Raw genomic sequence first — 21,431 nt, forward strand, 5'->3', positions numbered from 1 at the left:
TCAGAATAAGAATATAAATAAAATAATTGTTATGTTCAAAATATTAATAACAGGGCACATTAAGAGCATATTATTATATAAATCAAGTACAATGATTGAAGTAATAGATAGTATGCATATATATATAGCAATGGGGCTTATAAATTAATTATATTGTGTATAATAATATCATTTTTTTTTGCAGGATTTTAAGATGAATGAGAAACAATGGCTACTTCCAATACAATAGCACAATTGATAAAATGAATAAGACACAAGGACTGCACTTTTCATTCTAATGAAGATCAACAAATGATACCCAAACAAGGATATTATTTTCATATCAGATTCCTGTACATGAGATATAAAGAGAAAATTCATTTTCCTGAAAAGACAACTCTTTACTTATACATATGTGTGACAAAATTAATGGAATCAAGACTGTTTTAACTGTGCTTAAAGGAATACAAATAAGAAGTTAAGGATGTTCGCGGCTCAGTTTCATAATGAATAACTTTCCATAAAACTTGTATATATTGATAGGGGATTCATTGAAGAAGCAAAAAAGCAAAAAAAAAATAGGGGTCAATGCGCTTGTTTTTGAGATATTAGCCATTGAAATTTTTGCGGGAAAATGTTCTCTCTTGACTTTTCATAGCTTTATCATTGACCAGTTAAAGTTCTCAAAAACTATCAAAAAATAAATAAAAATTTATAAAACTTTTACAAATTGCTTATAATTATACATTGGAAAGATTTATAAAAAGAAATATGGGGGTTCATGGGCAAAATATGTTAAGGCATTGAAATGGATAAAACCAGAGGATTTCGAAAATCTGACAAAAACTCCAAAACATGACAAGCAAACATCCTTAATTGACTGTATTAAAAAAAAGTGAGAAAAAAATTTACTGTATGAAAAAGCAGGTTCAGCAAAAGGAAATATGTTGAAATGAATGAATAACTAACTGCAATGATTCTGGAACATGTGTTAGTTCATGATCAAACAAAGGAAAAATTTATAAGAAAGTGGAATACATATATATGTGATATAGTGTCCTAATTATGATCACTGAGGAGAGGATGTTTCACAGAACTTTTACTTCATAAATGTGTCACTGTGTACAAATTGTGATTTCATTCAGTGGATAAATTATATTTAGCTGTGCTCCATGGAATATTAAAATCAAAATCATTAATTATATGGTGTTTATTAATAATAATGTGAAACAAAAGCAAAAGTGTTAGGAATGATGAAATGTTTTCACATACAAATTAGCATATAGATTCATCAATAGGAACACTCATTCCCTAATTTCAATGATTGTGAAACATGTTTTATAACAAAAAAAATAAAATCTATGTTATTTGGTTATGATGGTAAGTTGTGACACATTGAAAAACATACCACATGAAGTAAAATAAGTCATGTTAGCTGCATTTAATACACAATTTCAAGTCAATCAATCAGTGAATGTATATTTTAAATTACTTGGGTTAAATGAAAAACTTTGAGGTTTTCTGTCAGACACTGATCATATATTCCCTTACAAAAACATTCACACCCCCTTTTCAGAAAGTACCAAATAATGCTTATTGAGGAGCAATTATAAATATTAATTCAATTATCTAATTACATGAAGCTTTAAAAGATGATAAATATTATAATAACTTTTCTTATTCAGTTCAACATGATTTAAACTGATGTCTGCTAGTTTTATGTTGCTTTATCCTTAAAAATAAACACCTCATTGATGGTTAGCATTGCAATTATAAAAGATAATATATTAAATTGCTTTTAATAAAATATAGATAATCAAAACAGTTGTCCAAGTTCATGATTTTTTTAATTTATACAGATTTAGGCCACAGATTCATTAATTGGGGTCTGAACTGGGGGGTGAGGGGGGTTGTCAATTAGTTGCTATGATAATTTTTCTCTATTATTTTTATTCAAATAGCATCTTTTCTTTACCCTGCAAAATTATTATTATATATTCTTTAAATAAACTTTACACCCTTTATATACCTATATTTCTGTTTCCTGTACCTTAAAAAGAGATTACAGCTAATTTCCTAAAGCATGTAGAGCAAGACTTAGGTTACCTTGCTTGCTTTGTTTGTATATTGTACAATAATAATTTAGATAACATCCAATTGAATTTCACTATAATATTTACAGGTTTAAGTTTGCCTATATTTATTGTTTGAAGATGACAATCTTAAGTGCTTTAAGCTTTAAGCTTGGGTAAATATTTATACAAACAAGACAAGCAAGTCAACCAAAGTTTTACTCTACAAGCTTTAGGAAATTAGCTGTTAAAGAAAATATTCTGCAAATTTATAAGTTACAGAGATAATGGTACATATATATATATATATATACATACATAGAATAAATACATATTTTGGAGTTTTAAGTATGCTTGAATGAGACACAGAATATTCATTGAATGTGTACATGGTGTATAAAGGGTATGTGTGAAAAAAATGTTGCAGGATTTGAAATATAATTAAATTTCCATTAGCTCTTGCACTATCATATATTTGGTTTAAATTGATTTAATAGTCCCATACTTACTGACCATGGCACCATAAGTTTTTTTGTTATGAAATCATCATCTGTTTTTCTTAAAGTATGTTTTCTATCAGCATGTGGTAATTAAATTTATTGAGAGAGAGAAAAAGCAGGACATTGACTATATATTTCAAGCTGTCATTATATATGGTGTGATTGCCACTGTGACCAACGACTGAATGATGAACAGTGTATGGGTCTGTATGATTTATGAAGAATGAGCAAGATTCATGATTTTATTGTACACTCTAAAGGTTTACACTGTTACAAGTGGCAACACCCAAACATGAGAGGCACCTCACCTGACAAAATAGAATTCAAAGAGCTATCTGATTGATTGAATGGTGTTTAACGACACTTCCCACACTGTTGTGCGAATACACGGAGGTCATGTTTTATTGGTAGATAAAGCTACAGAGTCCGTAGAAAAATTCAATACATAATTTTTGGCCAAAAAATACCAAACAGAAAGAAAAGGGGCTTCATACCCCAAGCCGATGTGTAATTATAATCATTCTGATCTATTCATGCTATTCTCCGAGTAAAATATGTATATTTAAATAGTTTGTTTCTTTTATTAAATATTTGGTTATGGAGAAGATGCAACAAAAAGTACATTTAAATAAAGATCAGCAATAATTTCCCGATGACTGAAATTTTTATTTCTGTTTACAGAATTACTTCCCTTTGAAGACCTTTGAAAGTCACTTGTGCGTTTGTAAACAATGTCGGACACAAAAAGTTGTGAAACACGTTAACTTTGACTCAAAAGTGCTAGCGTGTAGAAATGATGAATTTTTGAGTCAAGTTAACGTACAGAAAGCTGAATATTAATATTTTTCGAAAACTGCTACTCGGTTCATGTTGTTAATACCGTTTAAGTGTTAGACGTTGTAATATCTGAAGGTCAAAGTATTTTTGGCACAATTCAGTCGAAAATCTCCGTTTATGTATTTAATCTTTTTATTCAAAGGAGGCGAGTAGCACTTTTCTAATACTTTGGTATATAAGCTATCCACAGATAACAATATTTAGAAAAACAAGACTGTCTACACGCTAGCACTTTTGAGTTTACTGTTTTCACGTTTATAAATAGATTTTGAGTGTCACGTGATAACCACGTGATAATTTGAGAATGTTATTTTTGAAAACGAAAATTTATATTGTCAACTTACTAGCAAATCTAAAAAATATAACAAATTACACTATAAATGAGTCAAAAAGTCTTTTTATTAAAAGTCGAAATTTAAGTATCATTTTTCATTTTTTCGAAAATACAGCATTAACATACCCGCGATATTCTAAAACTGGAGGTAGACAATGCTTAATTGAGTATCGCTACTCTTGAAAATATATTTGCCAAAAAATTAATACTCTTTAGCAAAAAGAGCTATAACCTAAAAATGGCGATACTCTGTGGTATTATACTTGTGTCGTATAGTACTAGACAATACTCTGAAAGTCAAGACATACAGGAACCGCATATGACAAACAGCGCCAGTATTCTTTAAGAAGACAGTTGTAAAGAGCAGATGTAAATTAAAGTAATCGTATTTGAGTATCACAACTCTCGTACATAAAAAAGGATAACTTGATAATTTTGTTTGCGTTGATGATAATTTTTATATTTAATTTTCCTTTTGAACCGTGACATCAATACGCATTTCTATATGAAAAAAATCTTATACACAATGTTTCAGCACTCATTGAGTTGGAAATATGAAAACTTAACCAAAACGGGAATTATTTATTTTCCCTTTTTTATTTTCAACGTGTTATTTTTATAGTATATAAACTTTTGTAATTGATTTTCTGAATTCAACAAAATTGGCCAGTTCAATTTGAAATCCATTTGAAACAAGGTGAGTTTATAGAGATGATCTGTTGAAAAAATACCCAATGGATGATTTTTTTCAGTGATTAGTATGGCAAGCCGTTTTGCTATTTAATCTAATTCAAAACTTTATAAGATATCTTATATAATAGTCCATTATATTTTTTATATAGTTTGTAAGATATCTTATAAAGTTTATAAAATATCTTATATAGTTCATGATATATCTTACATAATTTATGAGATATCTTATATAGTTTATAAGATATCTTATATAGTTTATAAGATATCTTATATAGTTTATAAGATATCTCATAACTTTCTTTATCAGATATCTTATAAATTATATAAGCTATCATATAAACTATGTGATATATCTTATAAACTATATACGAAATCTTATATAAAGTATATTTATAAGATATCTTATATACTATGTAAGATATCTTATAATCGATATTAAATATCTTCTTAATTATATAAGATATCTATTTTGTATAAGATATCTCATAAAAAAGATTATTTAAGATATCTTATATATGATATAAGATATATTATTAGAGATATCGTATATAAATTATAAGATATTTCATATAATTTATAAGATATCGTATATAATTTTCTTAATATGATATCAAATAAACTATACAAGATATCTTATATAAAAATATAAGATATTTTATAGTCTTTATGAGATTTCTTATAAACTCTAGAAGTTAACTTATAAAGTATCTAAGATATCTAAGTATGAAGTATATAAGATAACTTATAAAGTATATAACATATCTTTTAAAATATATAACATATCTTATAAAGTTTATAAGGTATATTATAAAGAATATAGCATATCTTATTAAGTATATAAGATATCTTATAAGTATATCTGATATCTTATAAATTATATAAGATATCTTATAAAGTATATATGATATCTTATGAAGTATATAAGATATCTAATAAAGTTTTAAACTTTTATTAGATATCTTATTAAATATATATGATATCTCATATAATATAAGACATATCATATAGTTTTTGATATATGATATAATATATAAAATAGCTTTTAAAAATGAAATAATATAAGTTATTTCATATATTGAATGAGATATATATTATAAATAAAGGCAACAGTAGTATACTGCTTTTCAAAACTCACAAATCCATGGACAAAAAACAAAATCGGGGTAACAAACCAAAACCGAGCGAAACGCATTAAGTATAACAGATATCTTATATATGATATAATATATCTTATATATTATGAGATAATTTGAAATTCGAATGAATAGCCAAACTGCTTGCCATAGGTTTATGTTAGCTGGTATATATATTTTGGTAATATGCCTCGTTTACCAAAGTTAAGGTAGATCACAAGTATAAATTTTTTGAGACAGAACTTTTTTAGAATTTGCCAAAATGAAGATTTTACTATGCTCTTTTCAAAAATTAAATAAAAAGTATGGGTCACCGTGCTATTTTTCAAGCTATGAGTCGTTGGAAATTGCAAAAATTTGGTTTGTTTGTTCATGAAAAAACACATTAGTGTGCATAAAAAAAATTCTAAGAGATAGAATTTTGAAATAAATTGTGAGAAGAAAGATTTCATAAAATGTCTTAAGAAAACAAAAGGAAACATGGTGTCACCGAGCTTGTTTTCTTGCTACAAGTAAAAATAAAAAAAAATCCCTATGAGCCCAGTGTAAATTTTGTACTAAAAGAGTAATCTCCCCTTAAATGGCTCATTTGAAAAAAATGATTTTAAAACCAAAAAAATGATATTTGGTAAAATATTTTGTATAATACGATTAATTAACAAGTTTTCTTTAAAAAGAAAAAAACAGTCTAACCATTGAATTGCAAATCTGTCTCCAAACTTGCAGATTTAATCAAATAACTAGACCGATTTTGTACTGTTATTGTACACTGCAAGATGGCGGTATACCATGAATCTACCTTAAGATGATAGTGCATCATGTGCAATGATGATCATATATTACAACTTCCCTGGTCTGAATCCAATAACTTCTTCAATCAGTGTACATGGTTAAACTTTAAATTATACATTTTCCGTTTTTACAGGAAAAGGATATTATTTCGTCTTATATTGTCTGCCTAAAAAATTCCCAATTGGGATGAAAATTCCCAATTTGATGTTCAAGGGACCCATTTGAAAACACCTGGAATCATCCCTGCTCTTATTTTTGGTGTCATCAGCTGCAGGGGTTAAAATCCACTAGCCCGACGCCCGGGACTAGATCATTTATGCCTGGTGCAATTAAAATGTGTAATCCGATATGCCCAACTGACTAGTAACAAAAAATTCTTGATGTTTCCAAAATAGAAAGGGAAAATCCCTTCATCACAATTCTATGTTAGCCAATTCGATTCATTTAAATCATCTGGGATTCCAAGAATTTGAACTGGTTTGTACAGGTCCTGTTGTACATATTTTAAAATTAGAACAAATAACTCTGGCATGTCTGGGTTGTCTGGTATCATGTGTTGATCGCAATATCGATTTCTCATACCATGGCTTGGGGTATTGTACATTGCTTATCGTGCCGAGATTTTTAATTAATGGTATTTGGGGGTATGATGTATTGACCTGTCTTGTTGCACAGCTGTTGAGCACAAAACCATGCAACAAAATATTTCTTAATATTTTAGTATGGGAACCCCTGGCGCGGAAAAAAATTAATAGTGTCCAGGACAGAAGGGCTGCCAAGTCTTTAGTCTTTAAACTTAGTTATTTTTTTCTCTTTGATCTTTACAATTTGGCCAACAAATCACGAATTCACTTCCTGAAAAGTTGGCAGAACTGGGACACAATGATTCCCCTGGCAAGGTTGGCTGTTGCTGAGGAAAAAAACAGACAATGCTCTGTGAATATGCCGTTAGTTGCCCCAAACACGAAAAAAAAAGTCTGCTTTGAATATGGGAACAAATAAGTTAGGTTAACCACCAAAAGAATAAATAACAGATCAACAAAAATTATTAGATACAGTGTATAATGTCTCCTTCAAAACAAAGGACACCCACTTTGTATTTTGCAGCAAGCTCTTGATTTTTAAGGCATGCTAGGGCTAGCAGCTCAGTTTTGAACTTTTGAACAGGGCTAGTAAAATCCTGCTGCCAATAAGTCCTGGGCTAGTTAGCTGTAACAACAATTTTTAACCCCTGCAGCTTGGTATCTCCTAGGTATATACACTACAGTCCAGGTGGACTTTGTAATTTCCACTCGCCCACGGTGGACAAACCAATGCCGTCCACTCTCTGTCCACCGTGGGCGTGGAGCCCACCCTATGCCGTGGACATCCATGGGCGTAGTGCCAACCCTATACCGAGGACAGCCGTGGGCGTGGTGTCCACCCTATATTGAGGACAGCCGTAGACATACTATGCCCACGGTATATGGTGGAAAGAAGTGTGCACAATTCTGGATATTCCTCGTGATTTTCGTATACGTTAGATGCTTTTTAAGGGATTTATTCCAATATAATCTTTTTGTATAGTAGTTATATTTTTGCAATATTTCATGCACTTTTCATCTTTGTATGAGACGTTTAAGGGTCATAACCAGGGGCGGATGCAGGAATTTTTGAAAGGGGGGTTGCTAACCCAGGGCAAAGGGGGGTGCAAAACATATGTCCCGATACAAATGCATTGATCGGCAAAAATAAAGGGGGGGGGGTGCGCACCCCCATAACCCCTCCTCTGGATCCGCCACTGGTAACCTTTACCAGTTCACTGAAACTAATTATTTCAAAAGAATGACCACTATGCACTTCCACATGTACAATCAAAATATGGTTTATTTAAATGACCTATCGATGCGAATTGCGATCAATTACAAGAAAGGTCACGCTAAGGTTACTTGCATACGGAAAATATGTCGGCGAATTGCAAGTTCGTTTTACGATTTATAAAATGTGCAATAATATTTAATGAATTGATTTCAAATGAATTCTACGGAGAATCTATCAGAGATTCGATATAACTAGTGTATTCATATTGTTTAACGTGTCGTTCTTTCTAACATGTTCTTTCTTTGTTTGATAAATACTTTGTAATGAATTACAACTGATATTACAAAAATCTGTATCAGTTATTCTCATTGTCAGGTACATGTACATGTACATTTGTACTTGTAGGATGATATGTGATTTTCCGACGGGGAGGGACAAGGGTTGGGAACTACAAATAATGTATGAAAATCTAAATACATCCTTTACGAGAAATGCTATTTTCTGTTACAGACGCTTTCTTTTAACCTTGCGTTGACTTAAGATTTTTTTTTCAAGATACAAAATAATAAGTCCTTTAAAGCATTTAAAGAATGATCCGTAAAGATTCTAAATTTTCTAAAGATAAGGCTATTCAAATACTGTAAAATAAAAGTACTGTACACGTGTGCTTTCTGTCAAATTATGTAAGTGCTGGTCCCATATCATTAGTTTGTAATTTGGTGGCTGTCTTTTGTTGCTATTTAACATATTTGATTTCCGTTCATGATTTTGTACGTTAATTAGACCGTTAGCTTTCTTATTTGAATTGTTTTACATTTGTCATTGTGGGGTCTTTTATCTATGATGAATTTATTTATAGATGGCTATGTGATATATGCATTGCTCAGAGGCGGATCCAGGATTTTGGAAAAGAGGGGCGAAGTTTTTAAATTTGAATCGGACAACCCGTTGTTGGGTTGCTGCCCCTGAATCATTAATTCAATCAATTAAAAACAAATGTAAGATATGATCAGAACGTTCAAACTTGAGATGCATCATTGCTCTAAAATGATCTTAAGTCCATCCCAAAATCTGTCTTATAGTGTGTCTTCAAAACCTGCTACACAAAAGAACAAGTGGTCAGTATGCTGGAGTTTCTTATCGACAACATATTTGTTGAGTTTGGAGGTAGACTTTTTCAACAAACTGTCGGCATTCCTATGGGAACGAACTGCGCGCCTCTCCTTGCTGACCTCTTCTTGTTTTCATATGAATCGGAGTTCCTTCAGACACTTGTCAAAAACAAGAAGATCAAAGAAGCCAGGTTATTTAATTTCACTTTCAGATATAATATATATCATATATTGATGATGTTCTTTCCATTAACAATCCAAACTTTTCTGATTGGGTTCCATTAATATATCCACCAGAAGTAGAAATTTAAGAGACAACAGACACGGCTTCATCCGCCTCATTTTTAGACTTATACCTCGAATTTGACATACACAGTCATCTTAGTACCAGAATCTATGACAAACGAGATGATTTTGAGTTTGAAATTGTCAATTTCCCCCACCTTAGTAGCAACATACCAACTTCACCTGCATATGGAATATACATTTCCCAACTTATTCGGTATTCAAGAGCTTGCAGCTCCTACTCAGACTTTGTAAAACGTCACCAGTGTCTGAGCAGAAAGTTGATGAACCAGGGGTATGTCAAAGAACGTCTCGTCCTTTTTCTAAAAAAGTTCATCGGAAGGTACCCAGAACTTGTTGATAAATATTCCGTATCAACTTCACAAATAATACACGATGGTCTTGAAGTATAGATTTTGCGTACTGACGTTGTTTATCGTCTTAATTACGTGTTATATTATTCTTTTATTTGTCTTTATTAATATTACTTTAACTGTTGTCTGTTTTTTGAGATATCCTTTTGACGTAACTCTGTGCTTATGTATCCCATCATACTTTGAACGACACAATTATTTTATGATGTGACTCTGTACCTATGTATCTTGTCATACTTTGAATGACAAAATTATTTTATGATGTGACTCTGTACCTATGTATCTTGTCATACTTTGAATGACAAAATTATTTTATTTATTAATATTACTTTGTCCTGGAATTAGCAAGCAATTATTCCGGCGTTCTAAATGAATATATAATTATTAATTTGTTGTTGGTCCAGAGGTTGTTGGTCTAGACGTAAAACTTGTTGTCGGTCCAGAAATTGTTGGTCTAGAGGTGGAATTTGTTGTCCGCCCTGAGGTTGTTCGTCTAGAGGTGGAATTTGTTGTCGGCCCTGAAGTTGTTGGTCCAGAGGTGAAATTTGTTGGTCCTGGGGATACGGTAGTTGGTCCCAGTATTGATGATTGTGGTGTAGTTGGAGGCATTGCCCTTGACAAACTTTGACAAGTTTAAATATAATAAATTTTTATTTAGATTGTTTTTTTACAATGCCATCAATAAACAGATTATATACCCATTCATAATGTGTTATTGCGAACCACAGAGTTGTCTGCTCTTCACCAAGGTATTTAAACTTTTGTAAGTTTACCTGTCCCATTGAATCAATACTATAGCAATTGCTCTCTGTGTAGTTTATTCATTTGTTACCTTAAATTTCTTCTTGGAGAAATCTATCGTTCATTGATTAATTTACCTGACCAAAAAAATATCCTCGTTTTTGGTTGAAATACATGTATAAACTGCATATGATACAGTATTTATTCAATATCAATAATATATTTTCAATCTGTACATTATAAACACTGATTCAATTATAAAAAAGTTTATTTCGGATTTCCAATAAGTAAAAGGAAGATTTGCATTCAGTACAGCTTTCATTGGTTGGACTGTATACTTCAGACATCAGACAATTCAATGCAATTACACCAAACCAGTCACATAAAATATATAGGCCTAAAGTCTGTCAAAGGAGGTTATAAATGATTTGTGACAATGCAAATACTAGATTTTAGAATATAAATGAATAACGTTAACCAATGAATTCAAAATACTAATATCTATTCAAATTCACAAATAGGTACTGAATAAACATCATGTAAATCATTAAATAAAGAAACATGAAATTTATAGTTTTAAAAAAGGGAAATAACAATGAACATTCTGAAACTGATTATACTAGTAAGGGAGACAACTGCATATGCACTTTCATATTTAGTCAACGTGCATCACTATGTATTATCTATAAATTATGTGGCGAAGCGAAATGATTTTGTTCAATACAATGACTGTACCTATTATAACAAATAGATGCAGACAACAGAATCAAAGGTGGAAATAGGCAAAGAATTACGGTCAATTCAAGATAATTGTCTGTGTCTAGTCAAAATAAGTTGTGATTGCATTGCGCATTTCAACTTCCTGTAAAATATAGAATTATTGTCCTTTAAATCTGAGATTCACTTGTTGTCGAGTATCCAGTTGCGAGTTGGGAGTATCGAGTTGCAAGTTAAGAAAGTCGAGTTGCGAGTTACGAAAGTGGAGTTGCGAGTTACGAAAGTGGAGTTGCGAGTTACTAAAGTCCAGTTGCGAGTTAAAAAAGTCGAGTTGCGTGTTACAAAAGTCTAGTTGCGAGTTAAGAAAGTCGAGTTGGGAGTTATGAAAGTCGAGTTGCCGAGCCTGGCAATAATCGTTAGGGACCGCAAAATTTATTCTTTGGCAGTCAGACACTCAAAATTGTGGACGTTAAAATTATATATGTCTACATTGGCTAGAGATACAGGGGAAATGATGTGCGTGCATAAAACAAGTTTAAACCCGCTGCATTTTTGTGTCTGACCTTAGTCAGGAACCTTTAGCCTTTGTTGCTCTTGTATATTTTTTTTATTTTGGTTCATCTTTATATTTAGGAGCATAGAATGGCGTTAATATTCTTGATCTAAAGATATATAACACTGTGTTTCGGGGCCTGCTTGGAGCTCCCTCTAGGTGTGTGATTTCTCGTTGTGTTAAAGACCAAATGGCGTTCAGTTGAATTGCATATTTTGGTTGGGTTGCTGTCTCTTTGACTCATTCCCCAATTTTATTCTTTGGTCTATGCATGTAGCCATCAAAGATACTATTGTAAAAACTACATTTGCGCCATTTTAAAGGTAAGGTTTAATTTGAAAATTTAAAATGTTTAGTGCTACATCGTGAATAAGATTTTTTTTAAAGTATTCCTCCTGGGTATTGGGTAACTTATAAAACTGAGTCACTTAGGTTTAAAATTATATAGTGTTCACACGTTTGAGATTGTCAATTATGAATTAATTAGTAAAACGGTTTCAGTTAGTTTTCTAAGAATTCAATTTGGATTGTTCCATATTTGGGAAACTAAAGATGATACTATGGTAATAACATCTGATGCAGGAGGTAAAGGTCATACTGCCATGACGTCCATAGAGATGTTCAAATTGTAAAGCCCCGATCACAACAGATCGTACGATTTTTTTGTCGTGGAAGATCGATAAAAAAGTTGTCGTGCAAAATCAAATGTCAAAAAAATATGTAGAGAGGTCACATCAGCTACGACATGTCTACAATGGTTCCACGATGGGTACAGTACAGGAAAAAAGAATTGTAATTATACTGTTGTGGGTTTGTCGCAAATGAGTCTTGTGAAAGCTATGCGACTGTCGTATAACAATCGTGAGTTTTTGGTTCTATTTTTCAGATTTTCATGTCATGGAAATATGTGTGTTACCGTTGTGTCACTGTCGAACGACTGTCGCACAACAGTCGTGTGTCACTCGTACGTTTGACTCCGAAATGCTAGTATATAAACATGATAAAGAAGGCCCGATTTATTGCGTGCCATTTGCCATTTGCTTTCAATATTGTTCAGTGTCATCATAAGTTTGGTCCAAATAAACGGCGTTATTCCATATTGGTATCATTTTAGTAAGTTTCTCTATATTAATTGGATTTTGAATAAAAAAGCATATTCACTTCAGAAAGTGTTATTCACCGCGCTAAACGTCACACACTTTTACATGCAACGTAATGTATGGTAAAATGTTTCATGTAAAATTTGTTTTGGTATATGTTTGTCATTAAATACATTTTCTTTTCTCGGAATATGGAACAAAACAGTTACTGTCTTTTGTTTCGGTAAATATGGGGTTTAATTGACTTTGGAATAACTGATATTCACTTCGGCTGTCAGCCTCAGTGAATATCATGTTTTTCAAAAGTCAAGAAAACCGCTTATTTACCTCATCAAAAGACAGTAACTGTATATTATTCGTATTATATGAAAAAGAAGATGTGGTATGATTGCCAATGAGACAACTGTCCACAAGAAACCAAAATGACATAGAAATTAACAACTATAGGTCGCCATACGGCCTTCATAAATGAGCAAAGCCCATACCCCATAGTCGGCTATAAAAGGCCCCGAAATGACAATGTAAAACAAATCAAACGAGAAAACTAACGGCCTTATTTATATAAGAAAATTAAAAAATTGATACACAACTATTGAACAATATTAAAACATATTACATTTATAGTTACCTTTAAAACTAAGGGCTTGGACATTTTAACCTAGAATAGTTAATGACATGGACATGATTTCCTAGGAAAATGAGTCTGGAGACAAATTTTCTTAAACAGATTGATACACAACTCTTTGTTTTGTCTTTAACAATATTAAAACATATTACATTCATATTCACCTTTTAAAATTAAGGGCATGGACATTTTAACCTAAGACTATTAATGGCATGGACATGATTCCATAGGAAAATTAGTCTGGGGACATAAATTTTATCAAAAATATAACTATGCAACTCTTAAACATTACTAAAACATAACATCTAAATTTCCATGGTTTAAATGTAATTAAATATTATAGGATTTTATAGGACATGATTACCTAGGAAAATTAGTCTGGGGACATATATTAATAACATCGGACTAAATATACTAGTAAATTCTGTAACCATGGACTTTTTATACTAGCAATATTTGTCCCCCCAGACATATTTTACCAGGACAAATTTATCACTTACACACGCATGCTTTGTTTATCAAATGTGAATCAATCCTCAAAAATATTTTTGTAACTCGCAACTTGACTTTTGTAACTCGCAACTCGACTTTTTTAACTCGCAACTCGACTTTCGTAACTCGCAACTCGACTTCCTTAACTCACAACTCGACTTTTGTAACTCGCAACTCGACTTTCTTAACTCGCAATTCGACTTTCTTAACTCGCGACTCGGCTTTCTTAACTCGCAACTCAACTTTTGTAACTCGCAACTCAACTTTCGTAACTCGCAACTAGACTTTTTTAACTCGCAACTCGACTATCTTAACTCGCAACTTGTAACTCGACTATATGAAACCCTATTTAAATCTACTGGCAGATAGAAAGGCTATTAGAATTTTAATATGTATTAAACTATTTGACAAGTTTTCACATGGGGCATGACAGTTTATAGCATATTTTTCTTTTGTAGACTGTCATGTCAAAGACATCCCCAGAAGTAACTCCTGACACCCATTTACAGGAACCTGCAGCACCAGTAGTTGAAGGTAATGCTCTAATGTTAATTATTCAGATACTGGCTGAAATGATTTATAATTACTTGTTTCTAATATAGGGAAACCTTGATATCTGTTTATAATGTTGTAATGAAAAAAAAACCAGCAAATTGATGGGAAAAGTGAAATAGGCTATTGATGAAGATTGATTGATTACAGATCACATAATTTTTTTTAATCTGTGCATGTCTGTAAATAAACAAATAAACAGACTCATACATCAGCACGTAGACATATTGACACACTGACAGATTTAACACATTAACAGATTTATATATCAACACATTGGCATATCGATGCATTTACAGATCGACATAATAATAGACTCCTACATCAACACATTGACATATTGGCACACTTACAGATTAACATATCACTAGACTCAAACGTCAACACAATAACATATTGAAACACTGACAGATCAACATTTTTACACTCATGCATCATCAGGATGATAGATCAACACATTAACAGACATATTGACACACTGACAGATCAACATATTACAAGACTCAAACTTCAACAAATTGACATATCGACACACTGACAGATCAACTCTTTAACACACATTTGTCATCACACTGATAGATCAACACATTGACATATTGAAACACTAACATATCAACATATAACCAGATTCAAACATCAACACATTGACATATAGACACACTGACAGCTGAATACATTAACAGACTCGTACATTAACACATTGACATATTGAAACATTGACAGATCAACACTTTAGCACACATACATCATTACACTGACAGATCAATACACAAACAGGCTAATACATCAACACAAAGACATAAAGACATTCTGACATATTAACCAACAAATGAGGAAAAATTATCTATGAGTTTGTGTATGGATACATTTTTTTTCTCAACATGAACACATCAAAACTTTCCATTTTTTTTATTTTTTTTAGATTCCATCGGAAAAGGGCAACAGTCTGCCATGTTAAATCGTTTATTAGGGAAAGGCAGCTATGAATCATTTGATATGAGATGCATGGTAACCGGTCAATTTTCTGTTGGGAAAACGACTCTTGTGAAGCTGTTAGCTGGGGATGTCCTACCAGAGGGGCGACATCCAACTGATGGGATTTCCCTGGTAGAAGGTCGCTGTGGCCTCGATGTTCAGACAAAAGAGTGGATTCTTGTTGATCCAGGTGAGAAAAAGCACAAGTAGAATATCTGACCACGTTAAAAAAACTCTATTGCATGGACTGCGCTATCAGCAGACTTGTTATAGCACTGATTTAAATTAGTTTCACATTGTAGCCATTTGTTTGTGCCTTCTATTCACGCCATATTCATTCAATATCAAATCTGATTTGTGTATGAAAATCTTAACAATTTACTAATCTTATTAGAACGATGTTAAGGTTTTTATACGACCGCAAATTTTGAAAAAATTTTCGTCGTATATTGCTATCACGTTGGCGTCGTCGTCGTCGTCGTCGTATTCGTCCGAATACTTTTAGTTTTCGCACTCTAACTTTAGTAAAAGTGAATAGAAATCAATGAAATTTTAACACAAGGTTTATGACCATAAAAGGAAGGCTGGTATTGATTTTGGGAGTTTTGGTCCCAACATTTTAGGAATTAGGGGCCAAAAAGGCCCAAATAAGCATTTTCTTGGTTTTCGCACTATAACTTTAGTTTAAGTTAATAGAAATCTATGAAATTTCGACACAAGGTTTATAACCACAAAATAAAGGTTGGGATTGATTTTGGGAGTTTTGGTTTCAACAGTTTAGGAAGTAGGGGCCAAAAAAGGGCCCAAATAAGCATTATTCTTGGTTTTCGCACAATAACTTTAGGTTAAGTAAATAGAAATCAATGAAATTTAAACACAATGTTTAATACCACAAAAGGAAGGTTGGTATTGATTTTGGGAGTTTCGGTCCCAACAGTTTAGGAATTAGGGGCCAAAAAGGGACCCAAATAAGCATTTTTCTTGGTTTTCGCACCATAGCGTTAGTATAAGTAAATGGAAATCTATGAAATTTAAACACAAGGTTTATGACTATAAAAGGAAGGTTGGTATTGATTTTGGAAGTTTTGGTCCCAACAGTTAAGGAAAAAGGGGCCCAAAGGGTCCAAAATTAAACTTTGTTTGATTTCATCAAAATTGAATAATTGGGGTTCTTTAATATGTAGAATCTAACTGTGTATGTAGATTCTTAATTTTTGGTCCCGTTTTCAAATTGGTCTACATTAAGGTCCAAAGGGTCCAAAATTAAACTTAGTTTGATTTTAACAAAAATTGAAATCTTGGGGTTCTTTGATATGCTGAATCTAAAAATGTACTTAGATTTTTGATTATTGGCCCAGTTTTCAAGTTGGCCCAAATCGGGGTCCAAAATTAAACATTGTTTGATTTCATAAAAAATTGAATAATTGGGGTTCTTTGATATGCCAAATCTAACTGTGTATGTAGATTCTTAATTTTTGGTCCAGTTTTAAAATTGGTCTTAATTAAAGTGCAAAGGGTCCAAAATTAAACTAAGTTTGATTTTAACAAAAATTAAATTCTTGGGCCTCTTTGATATGCTGAATCTAAACATGTACTTAGATTTTTGATTATGGGCCCAGTTTTCAAGTTGGTCCAAATCAGGATCTAAAATTATTATATTAAGTATTGTGCAATAGCAAGTCTTTTCAATTGCACAGTATTGTGCAATGGCAAGAAATATCTAATTTCACAATATTGTGAAATAGCAAATTTTTTTTTAATTAAGAGTTATCTTTCTTTGTCCAGTATAGTAAGCAAGAAATATCTGCAAGAATTTTTTTTAATTGGAGTTATCTTTCTTTGTCCAGAATCAACTTAAATCTTTGTTATATACAATATACAATGTATATTCACTTTTTACTACCAACTGATAAATTTAAATAATCTTTACCATTCAGTGATAACAAGCAGTTTTTTTACATCATTTATTTAAATGAGTAGTAATTGTTGCAAACTCCATTAGAATATTTTAATTGAAATTAGTTTTGGAATAAGGGAAAGGGGGATGTGAATAAAAAATTGGGTTAAATTTTTCTCATTTGAAATTTCATAAATAAAAAGAAAATTTCTTCAAACATTTTTTTGAGAGGATTAATATTCAACAGCATAGTGAATTGCTCTAAGAGAAAACAAAAATTTTAAGTTCATTTGAATACATTCATTCTGTGTCAGAAACCTATGCTGTGTCAACTATTTAATCACAATCCAAATTTAGAGCGGAATCCAGCTTGAATGTTGTGTCCATACTTGCCCCATCCGTTCAGGGTTCAACCTCTGCGGTCGTATAAAGCTACGCCCTGCGGAGCATCTGGTTATATTTTGAAATTGAATTTAAATGTTAAAATTAATCAATGAATTAACATTATTTTCCATAATCAATAATTTCATCAATCAATCAGTTAAAATATGACTCTCTTTAAAATGTGTTAATAGCATTATGTGAATGTTACACCTGATAAAATTTCATTCTAATCTTAATTACTGATTTTTCTTACATTCTTCACTTCGTTTTGACAGCCTGCAGCTGATTTTGATTTGATTTGCCTGATGTATTAAATATAATTTCAGACTCTTTTAATGCCCTGGATGTTGTGTACAGTAAGGTTTTAATGACCTCTCTGGAAGAAGAGGAGGAGAGTGAACTAACCAAAAAGTTCATCAAAGCTTCAGATACAAGCCCAACTGGTTATGCCAAAGCTACACTTTCCTCTTTGCCCCCAGAACAGTCTGCAGCAGCACAATCTCTAAACGTGCCCCACACGGTAAAACAGACGGAAAAGAAAATGAGAACAAGAATGACAAAAGAAGAAATAAGAAAGAAAATGGAAAAGTTCCTCAAAAGTGGAAAGTATAAGATGAAAGTTGGACGTCTTATCTTCTGGGATTTTGGTGGACAATATGTTTATCTAACAACACATCAGACCTTCATGACGTTCCGGGCATTGTTTCTTGTAGTATTTGATGGGAGCAAAGATTTGCATGAACAGGTCCCTGATGTGATGTGTTTTCCAGGGCAGCACATGACGCCAACGCCAGCAGGTAATGTGCATTTTATTTACACTCAGATAATGCAAACAGGATACATTTCTATAACAGCAAGGTGATAATTCAAAAAAACAATTGAAATTGTCTAAATATTTAAGCCAATCTAAATGTTTACGTAACTTGTTTACATTGCCACTTTGAGCTTGTTACAAACTACAATATTAACCTCAATATGTCTCACATTTTGAAACATTGATATGAGGTAAGACAATAATATTTATCAAAGATACCAGGTTTGAATTTTTGTACGCCGGAAAGTGCTTTAGATTTTTGAATGAGTAAATTCTTACAAAAAAGGAGCTGATGATGTTATCATAAGCATGAACAGAGTGTTGCATTTATTGACAGACAACATTATATTTTTGCGGTCATATATTGGTATGAAGTTGGCGTCGTTGTCGTCGTCGGAAGACATATTGGTTTTTGCACAATAACTTAAGTTTAAGAAATGGATCTCTATGAAATATTACCATATGGTTCAATACCACAAAAGGAAGGTTGGGTTTGATTTTGGGGGTTATGATACCAACATTTAAGGAAATAGGGGCCAAAAATAAGCATTTTTGTAACTTCCAGACAATAACTTGTGTGTTAGTGTATGGGTCTCTCTGACATTGTACCACAAGGTTCCATATCACAAAGGAACTGCTGGGATTGATGTTGAAGGTAATTGCCTCAAAATTTTTGGAATTAGCGGCCAAAAAGGGTAAAAAAAAACCATGCATTTTTCTATTTTCAGGACAATAACTTTTGTGTAAGTGTATGGATCTTTCTGAAATCATACTACAAGGTTCCATATCACAAAGGGAATGCTGGGTTTGAGTTTTGGGGCAGTTGCCCTAATTATTTAGGAATTTGGGACCAAAAAGGACACAAAAAAACTTTTTTTCTAGTTTCCAGACAATAACTTGTGTTCAAGTGTATGGATCTCTTTGAAATTGTACTGCAAGGTATTATACCACAAAGGGAAGGCTGGGATTGAGTTTGGGGTGATGAATCATAAGGTGTTCAACACAGTTGGGGGGGGGGATTTTTTTTCTGTTTTTTTTTCTTTATTTTTTTTTCATTTTAATTTGTTTATATCTGATATATATACATATAAAAGCAAATAATAATGATATGGCAGGAGATACACACCAAACAGGATACATGTATGTGAATTATTATATTAAGTATTGTGCAATAGCAAGAAATTTTCAATTGCACAGTATTGCGCTATAGCAAGAAATCTTCAACTGCACAGTATTGCACAATAGCAAGAAATCTTCAATTGCACAGTATTGTAGGTGTGATCTGACCTTAACCTCATTTTCATTTCATTGAGTTTTAGTATCTTTGTCGAGCCTTCGACTTGAGTCTAAAAAGCGAGACTAAGCGATCCTACATTCCGTGGGCGTTCTCGGCGGCGGCGGTGTCCACAAATATTCACTCTGTGGTTAAAGTTTTTGAAATTTCTTAAACTATACTGAATTTCTACCAAACTTGGACAGAAGGTTGTTTATGATCATAAGAAAGTATCCAGAAGTAAATTTTGTAAAAATAAAATTCCATTTTTTCCGTATTTTATTTATAAATGGACTTTGTTTTTCTGCGAGGAAACATTACATTCACTCTATGGTTAAAGTTTTAAAAAATTTAATAACTTTCATAAACCATCCTTGATTTGTACCAAACTTGACAGAAGCTTGTTTATGATCATAAGATAGTATGAAGAAGAATACTTTGTAAAAATAAATTTCCACTTTTCCGTATTAAACTGATAAATGGACTTAGTTTTTCTGCGAGGAAACATTACATTCACTCTGTGGTTAAAGTTTTTAAAATTTTAATAACTTTCATAAGCTATCCTTGATTTGTACCAAACTTGGACAGAAGCTTGTTTATAATCATAAAATAGTATCAAGAAGAAAATTTTGTAAAAATAAATTTCCACTTTTCCGTATTTTACTTATAAATGGACTTAGTTTTTTGCCAGAAACAAAACATTCACTCTGTGGTTTAAGTTTTTAAAATTTTTATAATTTTTTTTATAATGTTCTTTAACTATCCTCGATTTCTACCAAACTTAGACAGAAGCTTGTTTCTGATCATAAGCTATTATTCAGAAGTAAATTTTGTAAAACAAAATTCACTCTTTCCGTATTTTACTTATCAATGGACTTAGTTTTTCTTCTAGTTAACATTACATACAGTCTGCAGTTAAAGTTTATACAACATTTATTAGATTCATAAACTATCCTGGATTGTTTTACCAAACTTGGAATCTTCTTTCAATCAAAAGACAGTATCGAGAGGGAAATTTTTATTGATGTTTTTCCTCATTTTGTTGAGTCTGCGATTAACAGCAAAAGTAGGCTAGACACTGGGTTCCTCGGAACCCTCACAAATTTTTCTAATACTATATGTAATAGGTCAACTATATTTGGTGTATGGTAATATTTTATGATGTACATGTCAGTCTCCATGTATCATCTGACCTTGACCTTATTGTCATGGATCATTTATCATTGTTTAGTTTTCATGGTTAAGTTTGTTTGTTAGATACTATAAGCAATAGTTCGACTATATTTAAATTTGGTCATGAATTTGTATTCCATCTGCTTCCTTTGTTTAATATTCACGTAGACCAAGGTGAGAGACACAGGCTCTTTAGAACCTCTAGTTTATACTTTTTTTTATGA

The 21,431-nt window shown here is 31.9% G+C and overlaps 1 protein-coding gene across 1 annotated transcript in view; it reads left to right on the top strand.

Annotated features, from left to right (window-relative positions):
* The window catches only part of LOC134718283 (uncharacterized), a 77,680-nt gene that overhangs the window by 37,815 nt on the left and 18,434 nt on the right, over positions 1 to 21,431 (top strand). Inside the window, exons 4-6 of the mRNA XM_063580776.1 lie at positions 14,598 to 14,673; positions 15,614 to 15,856; positions 18,274 to 18,744. Coding sequence (XP_063436846.1) covers positions 14,598 to 14,673; positions 15,614 to 15,856; positions 18,274 to 18,744 — 790 coding nt within the window. The remainder of the gene's footprint in view (positions 1 to 14,597; positions 14,674 to 15,613; positions 15,857 to 18,273; positions 18,745 to 21,431) is intronic.

The sequence above is a fragment of the Mytilus trossulus genome, chromosome 5, assembly GCF_036588685.1.
Source record: "Mytilus trossulus isolate FHL-02 chromosome 5, PNRI_Mtr1.1.1.hap1, whole genome shotgun sequence".
Lineage (NCBI taxonomy): Eukaryota > Metazoa > Mollusca > Bivalvia > Mytilida > Mytilidae > Mytilus > Mytilus trossulus.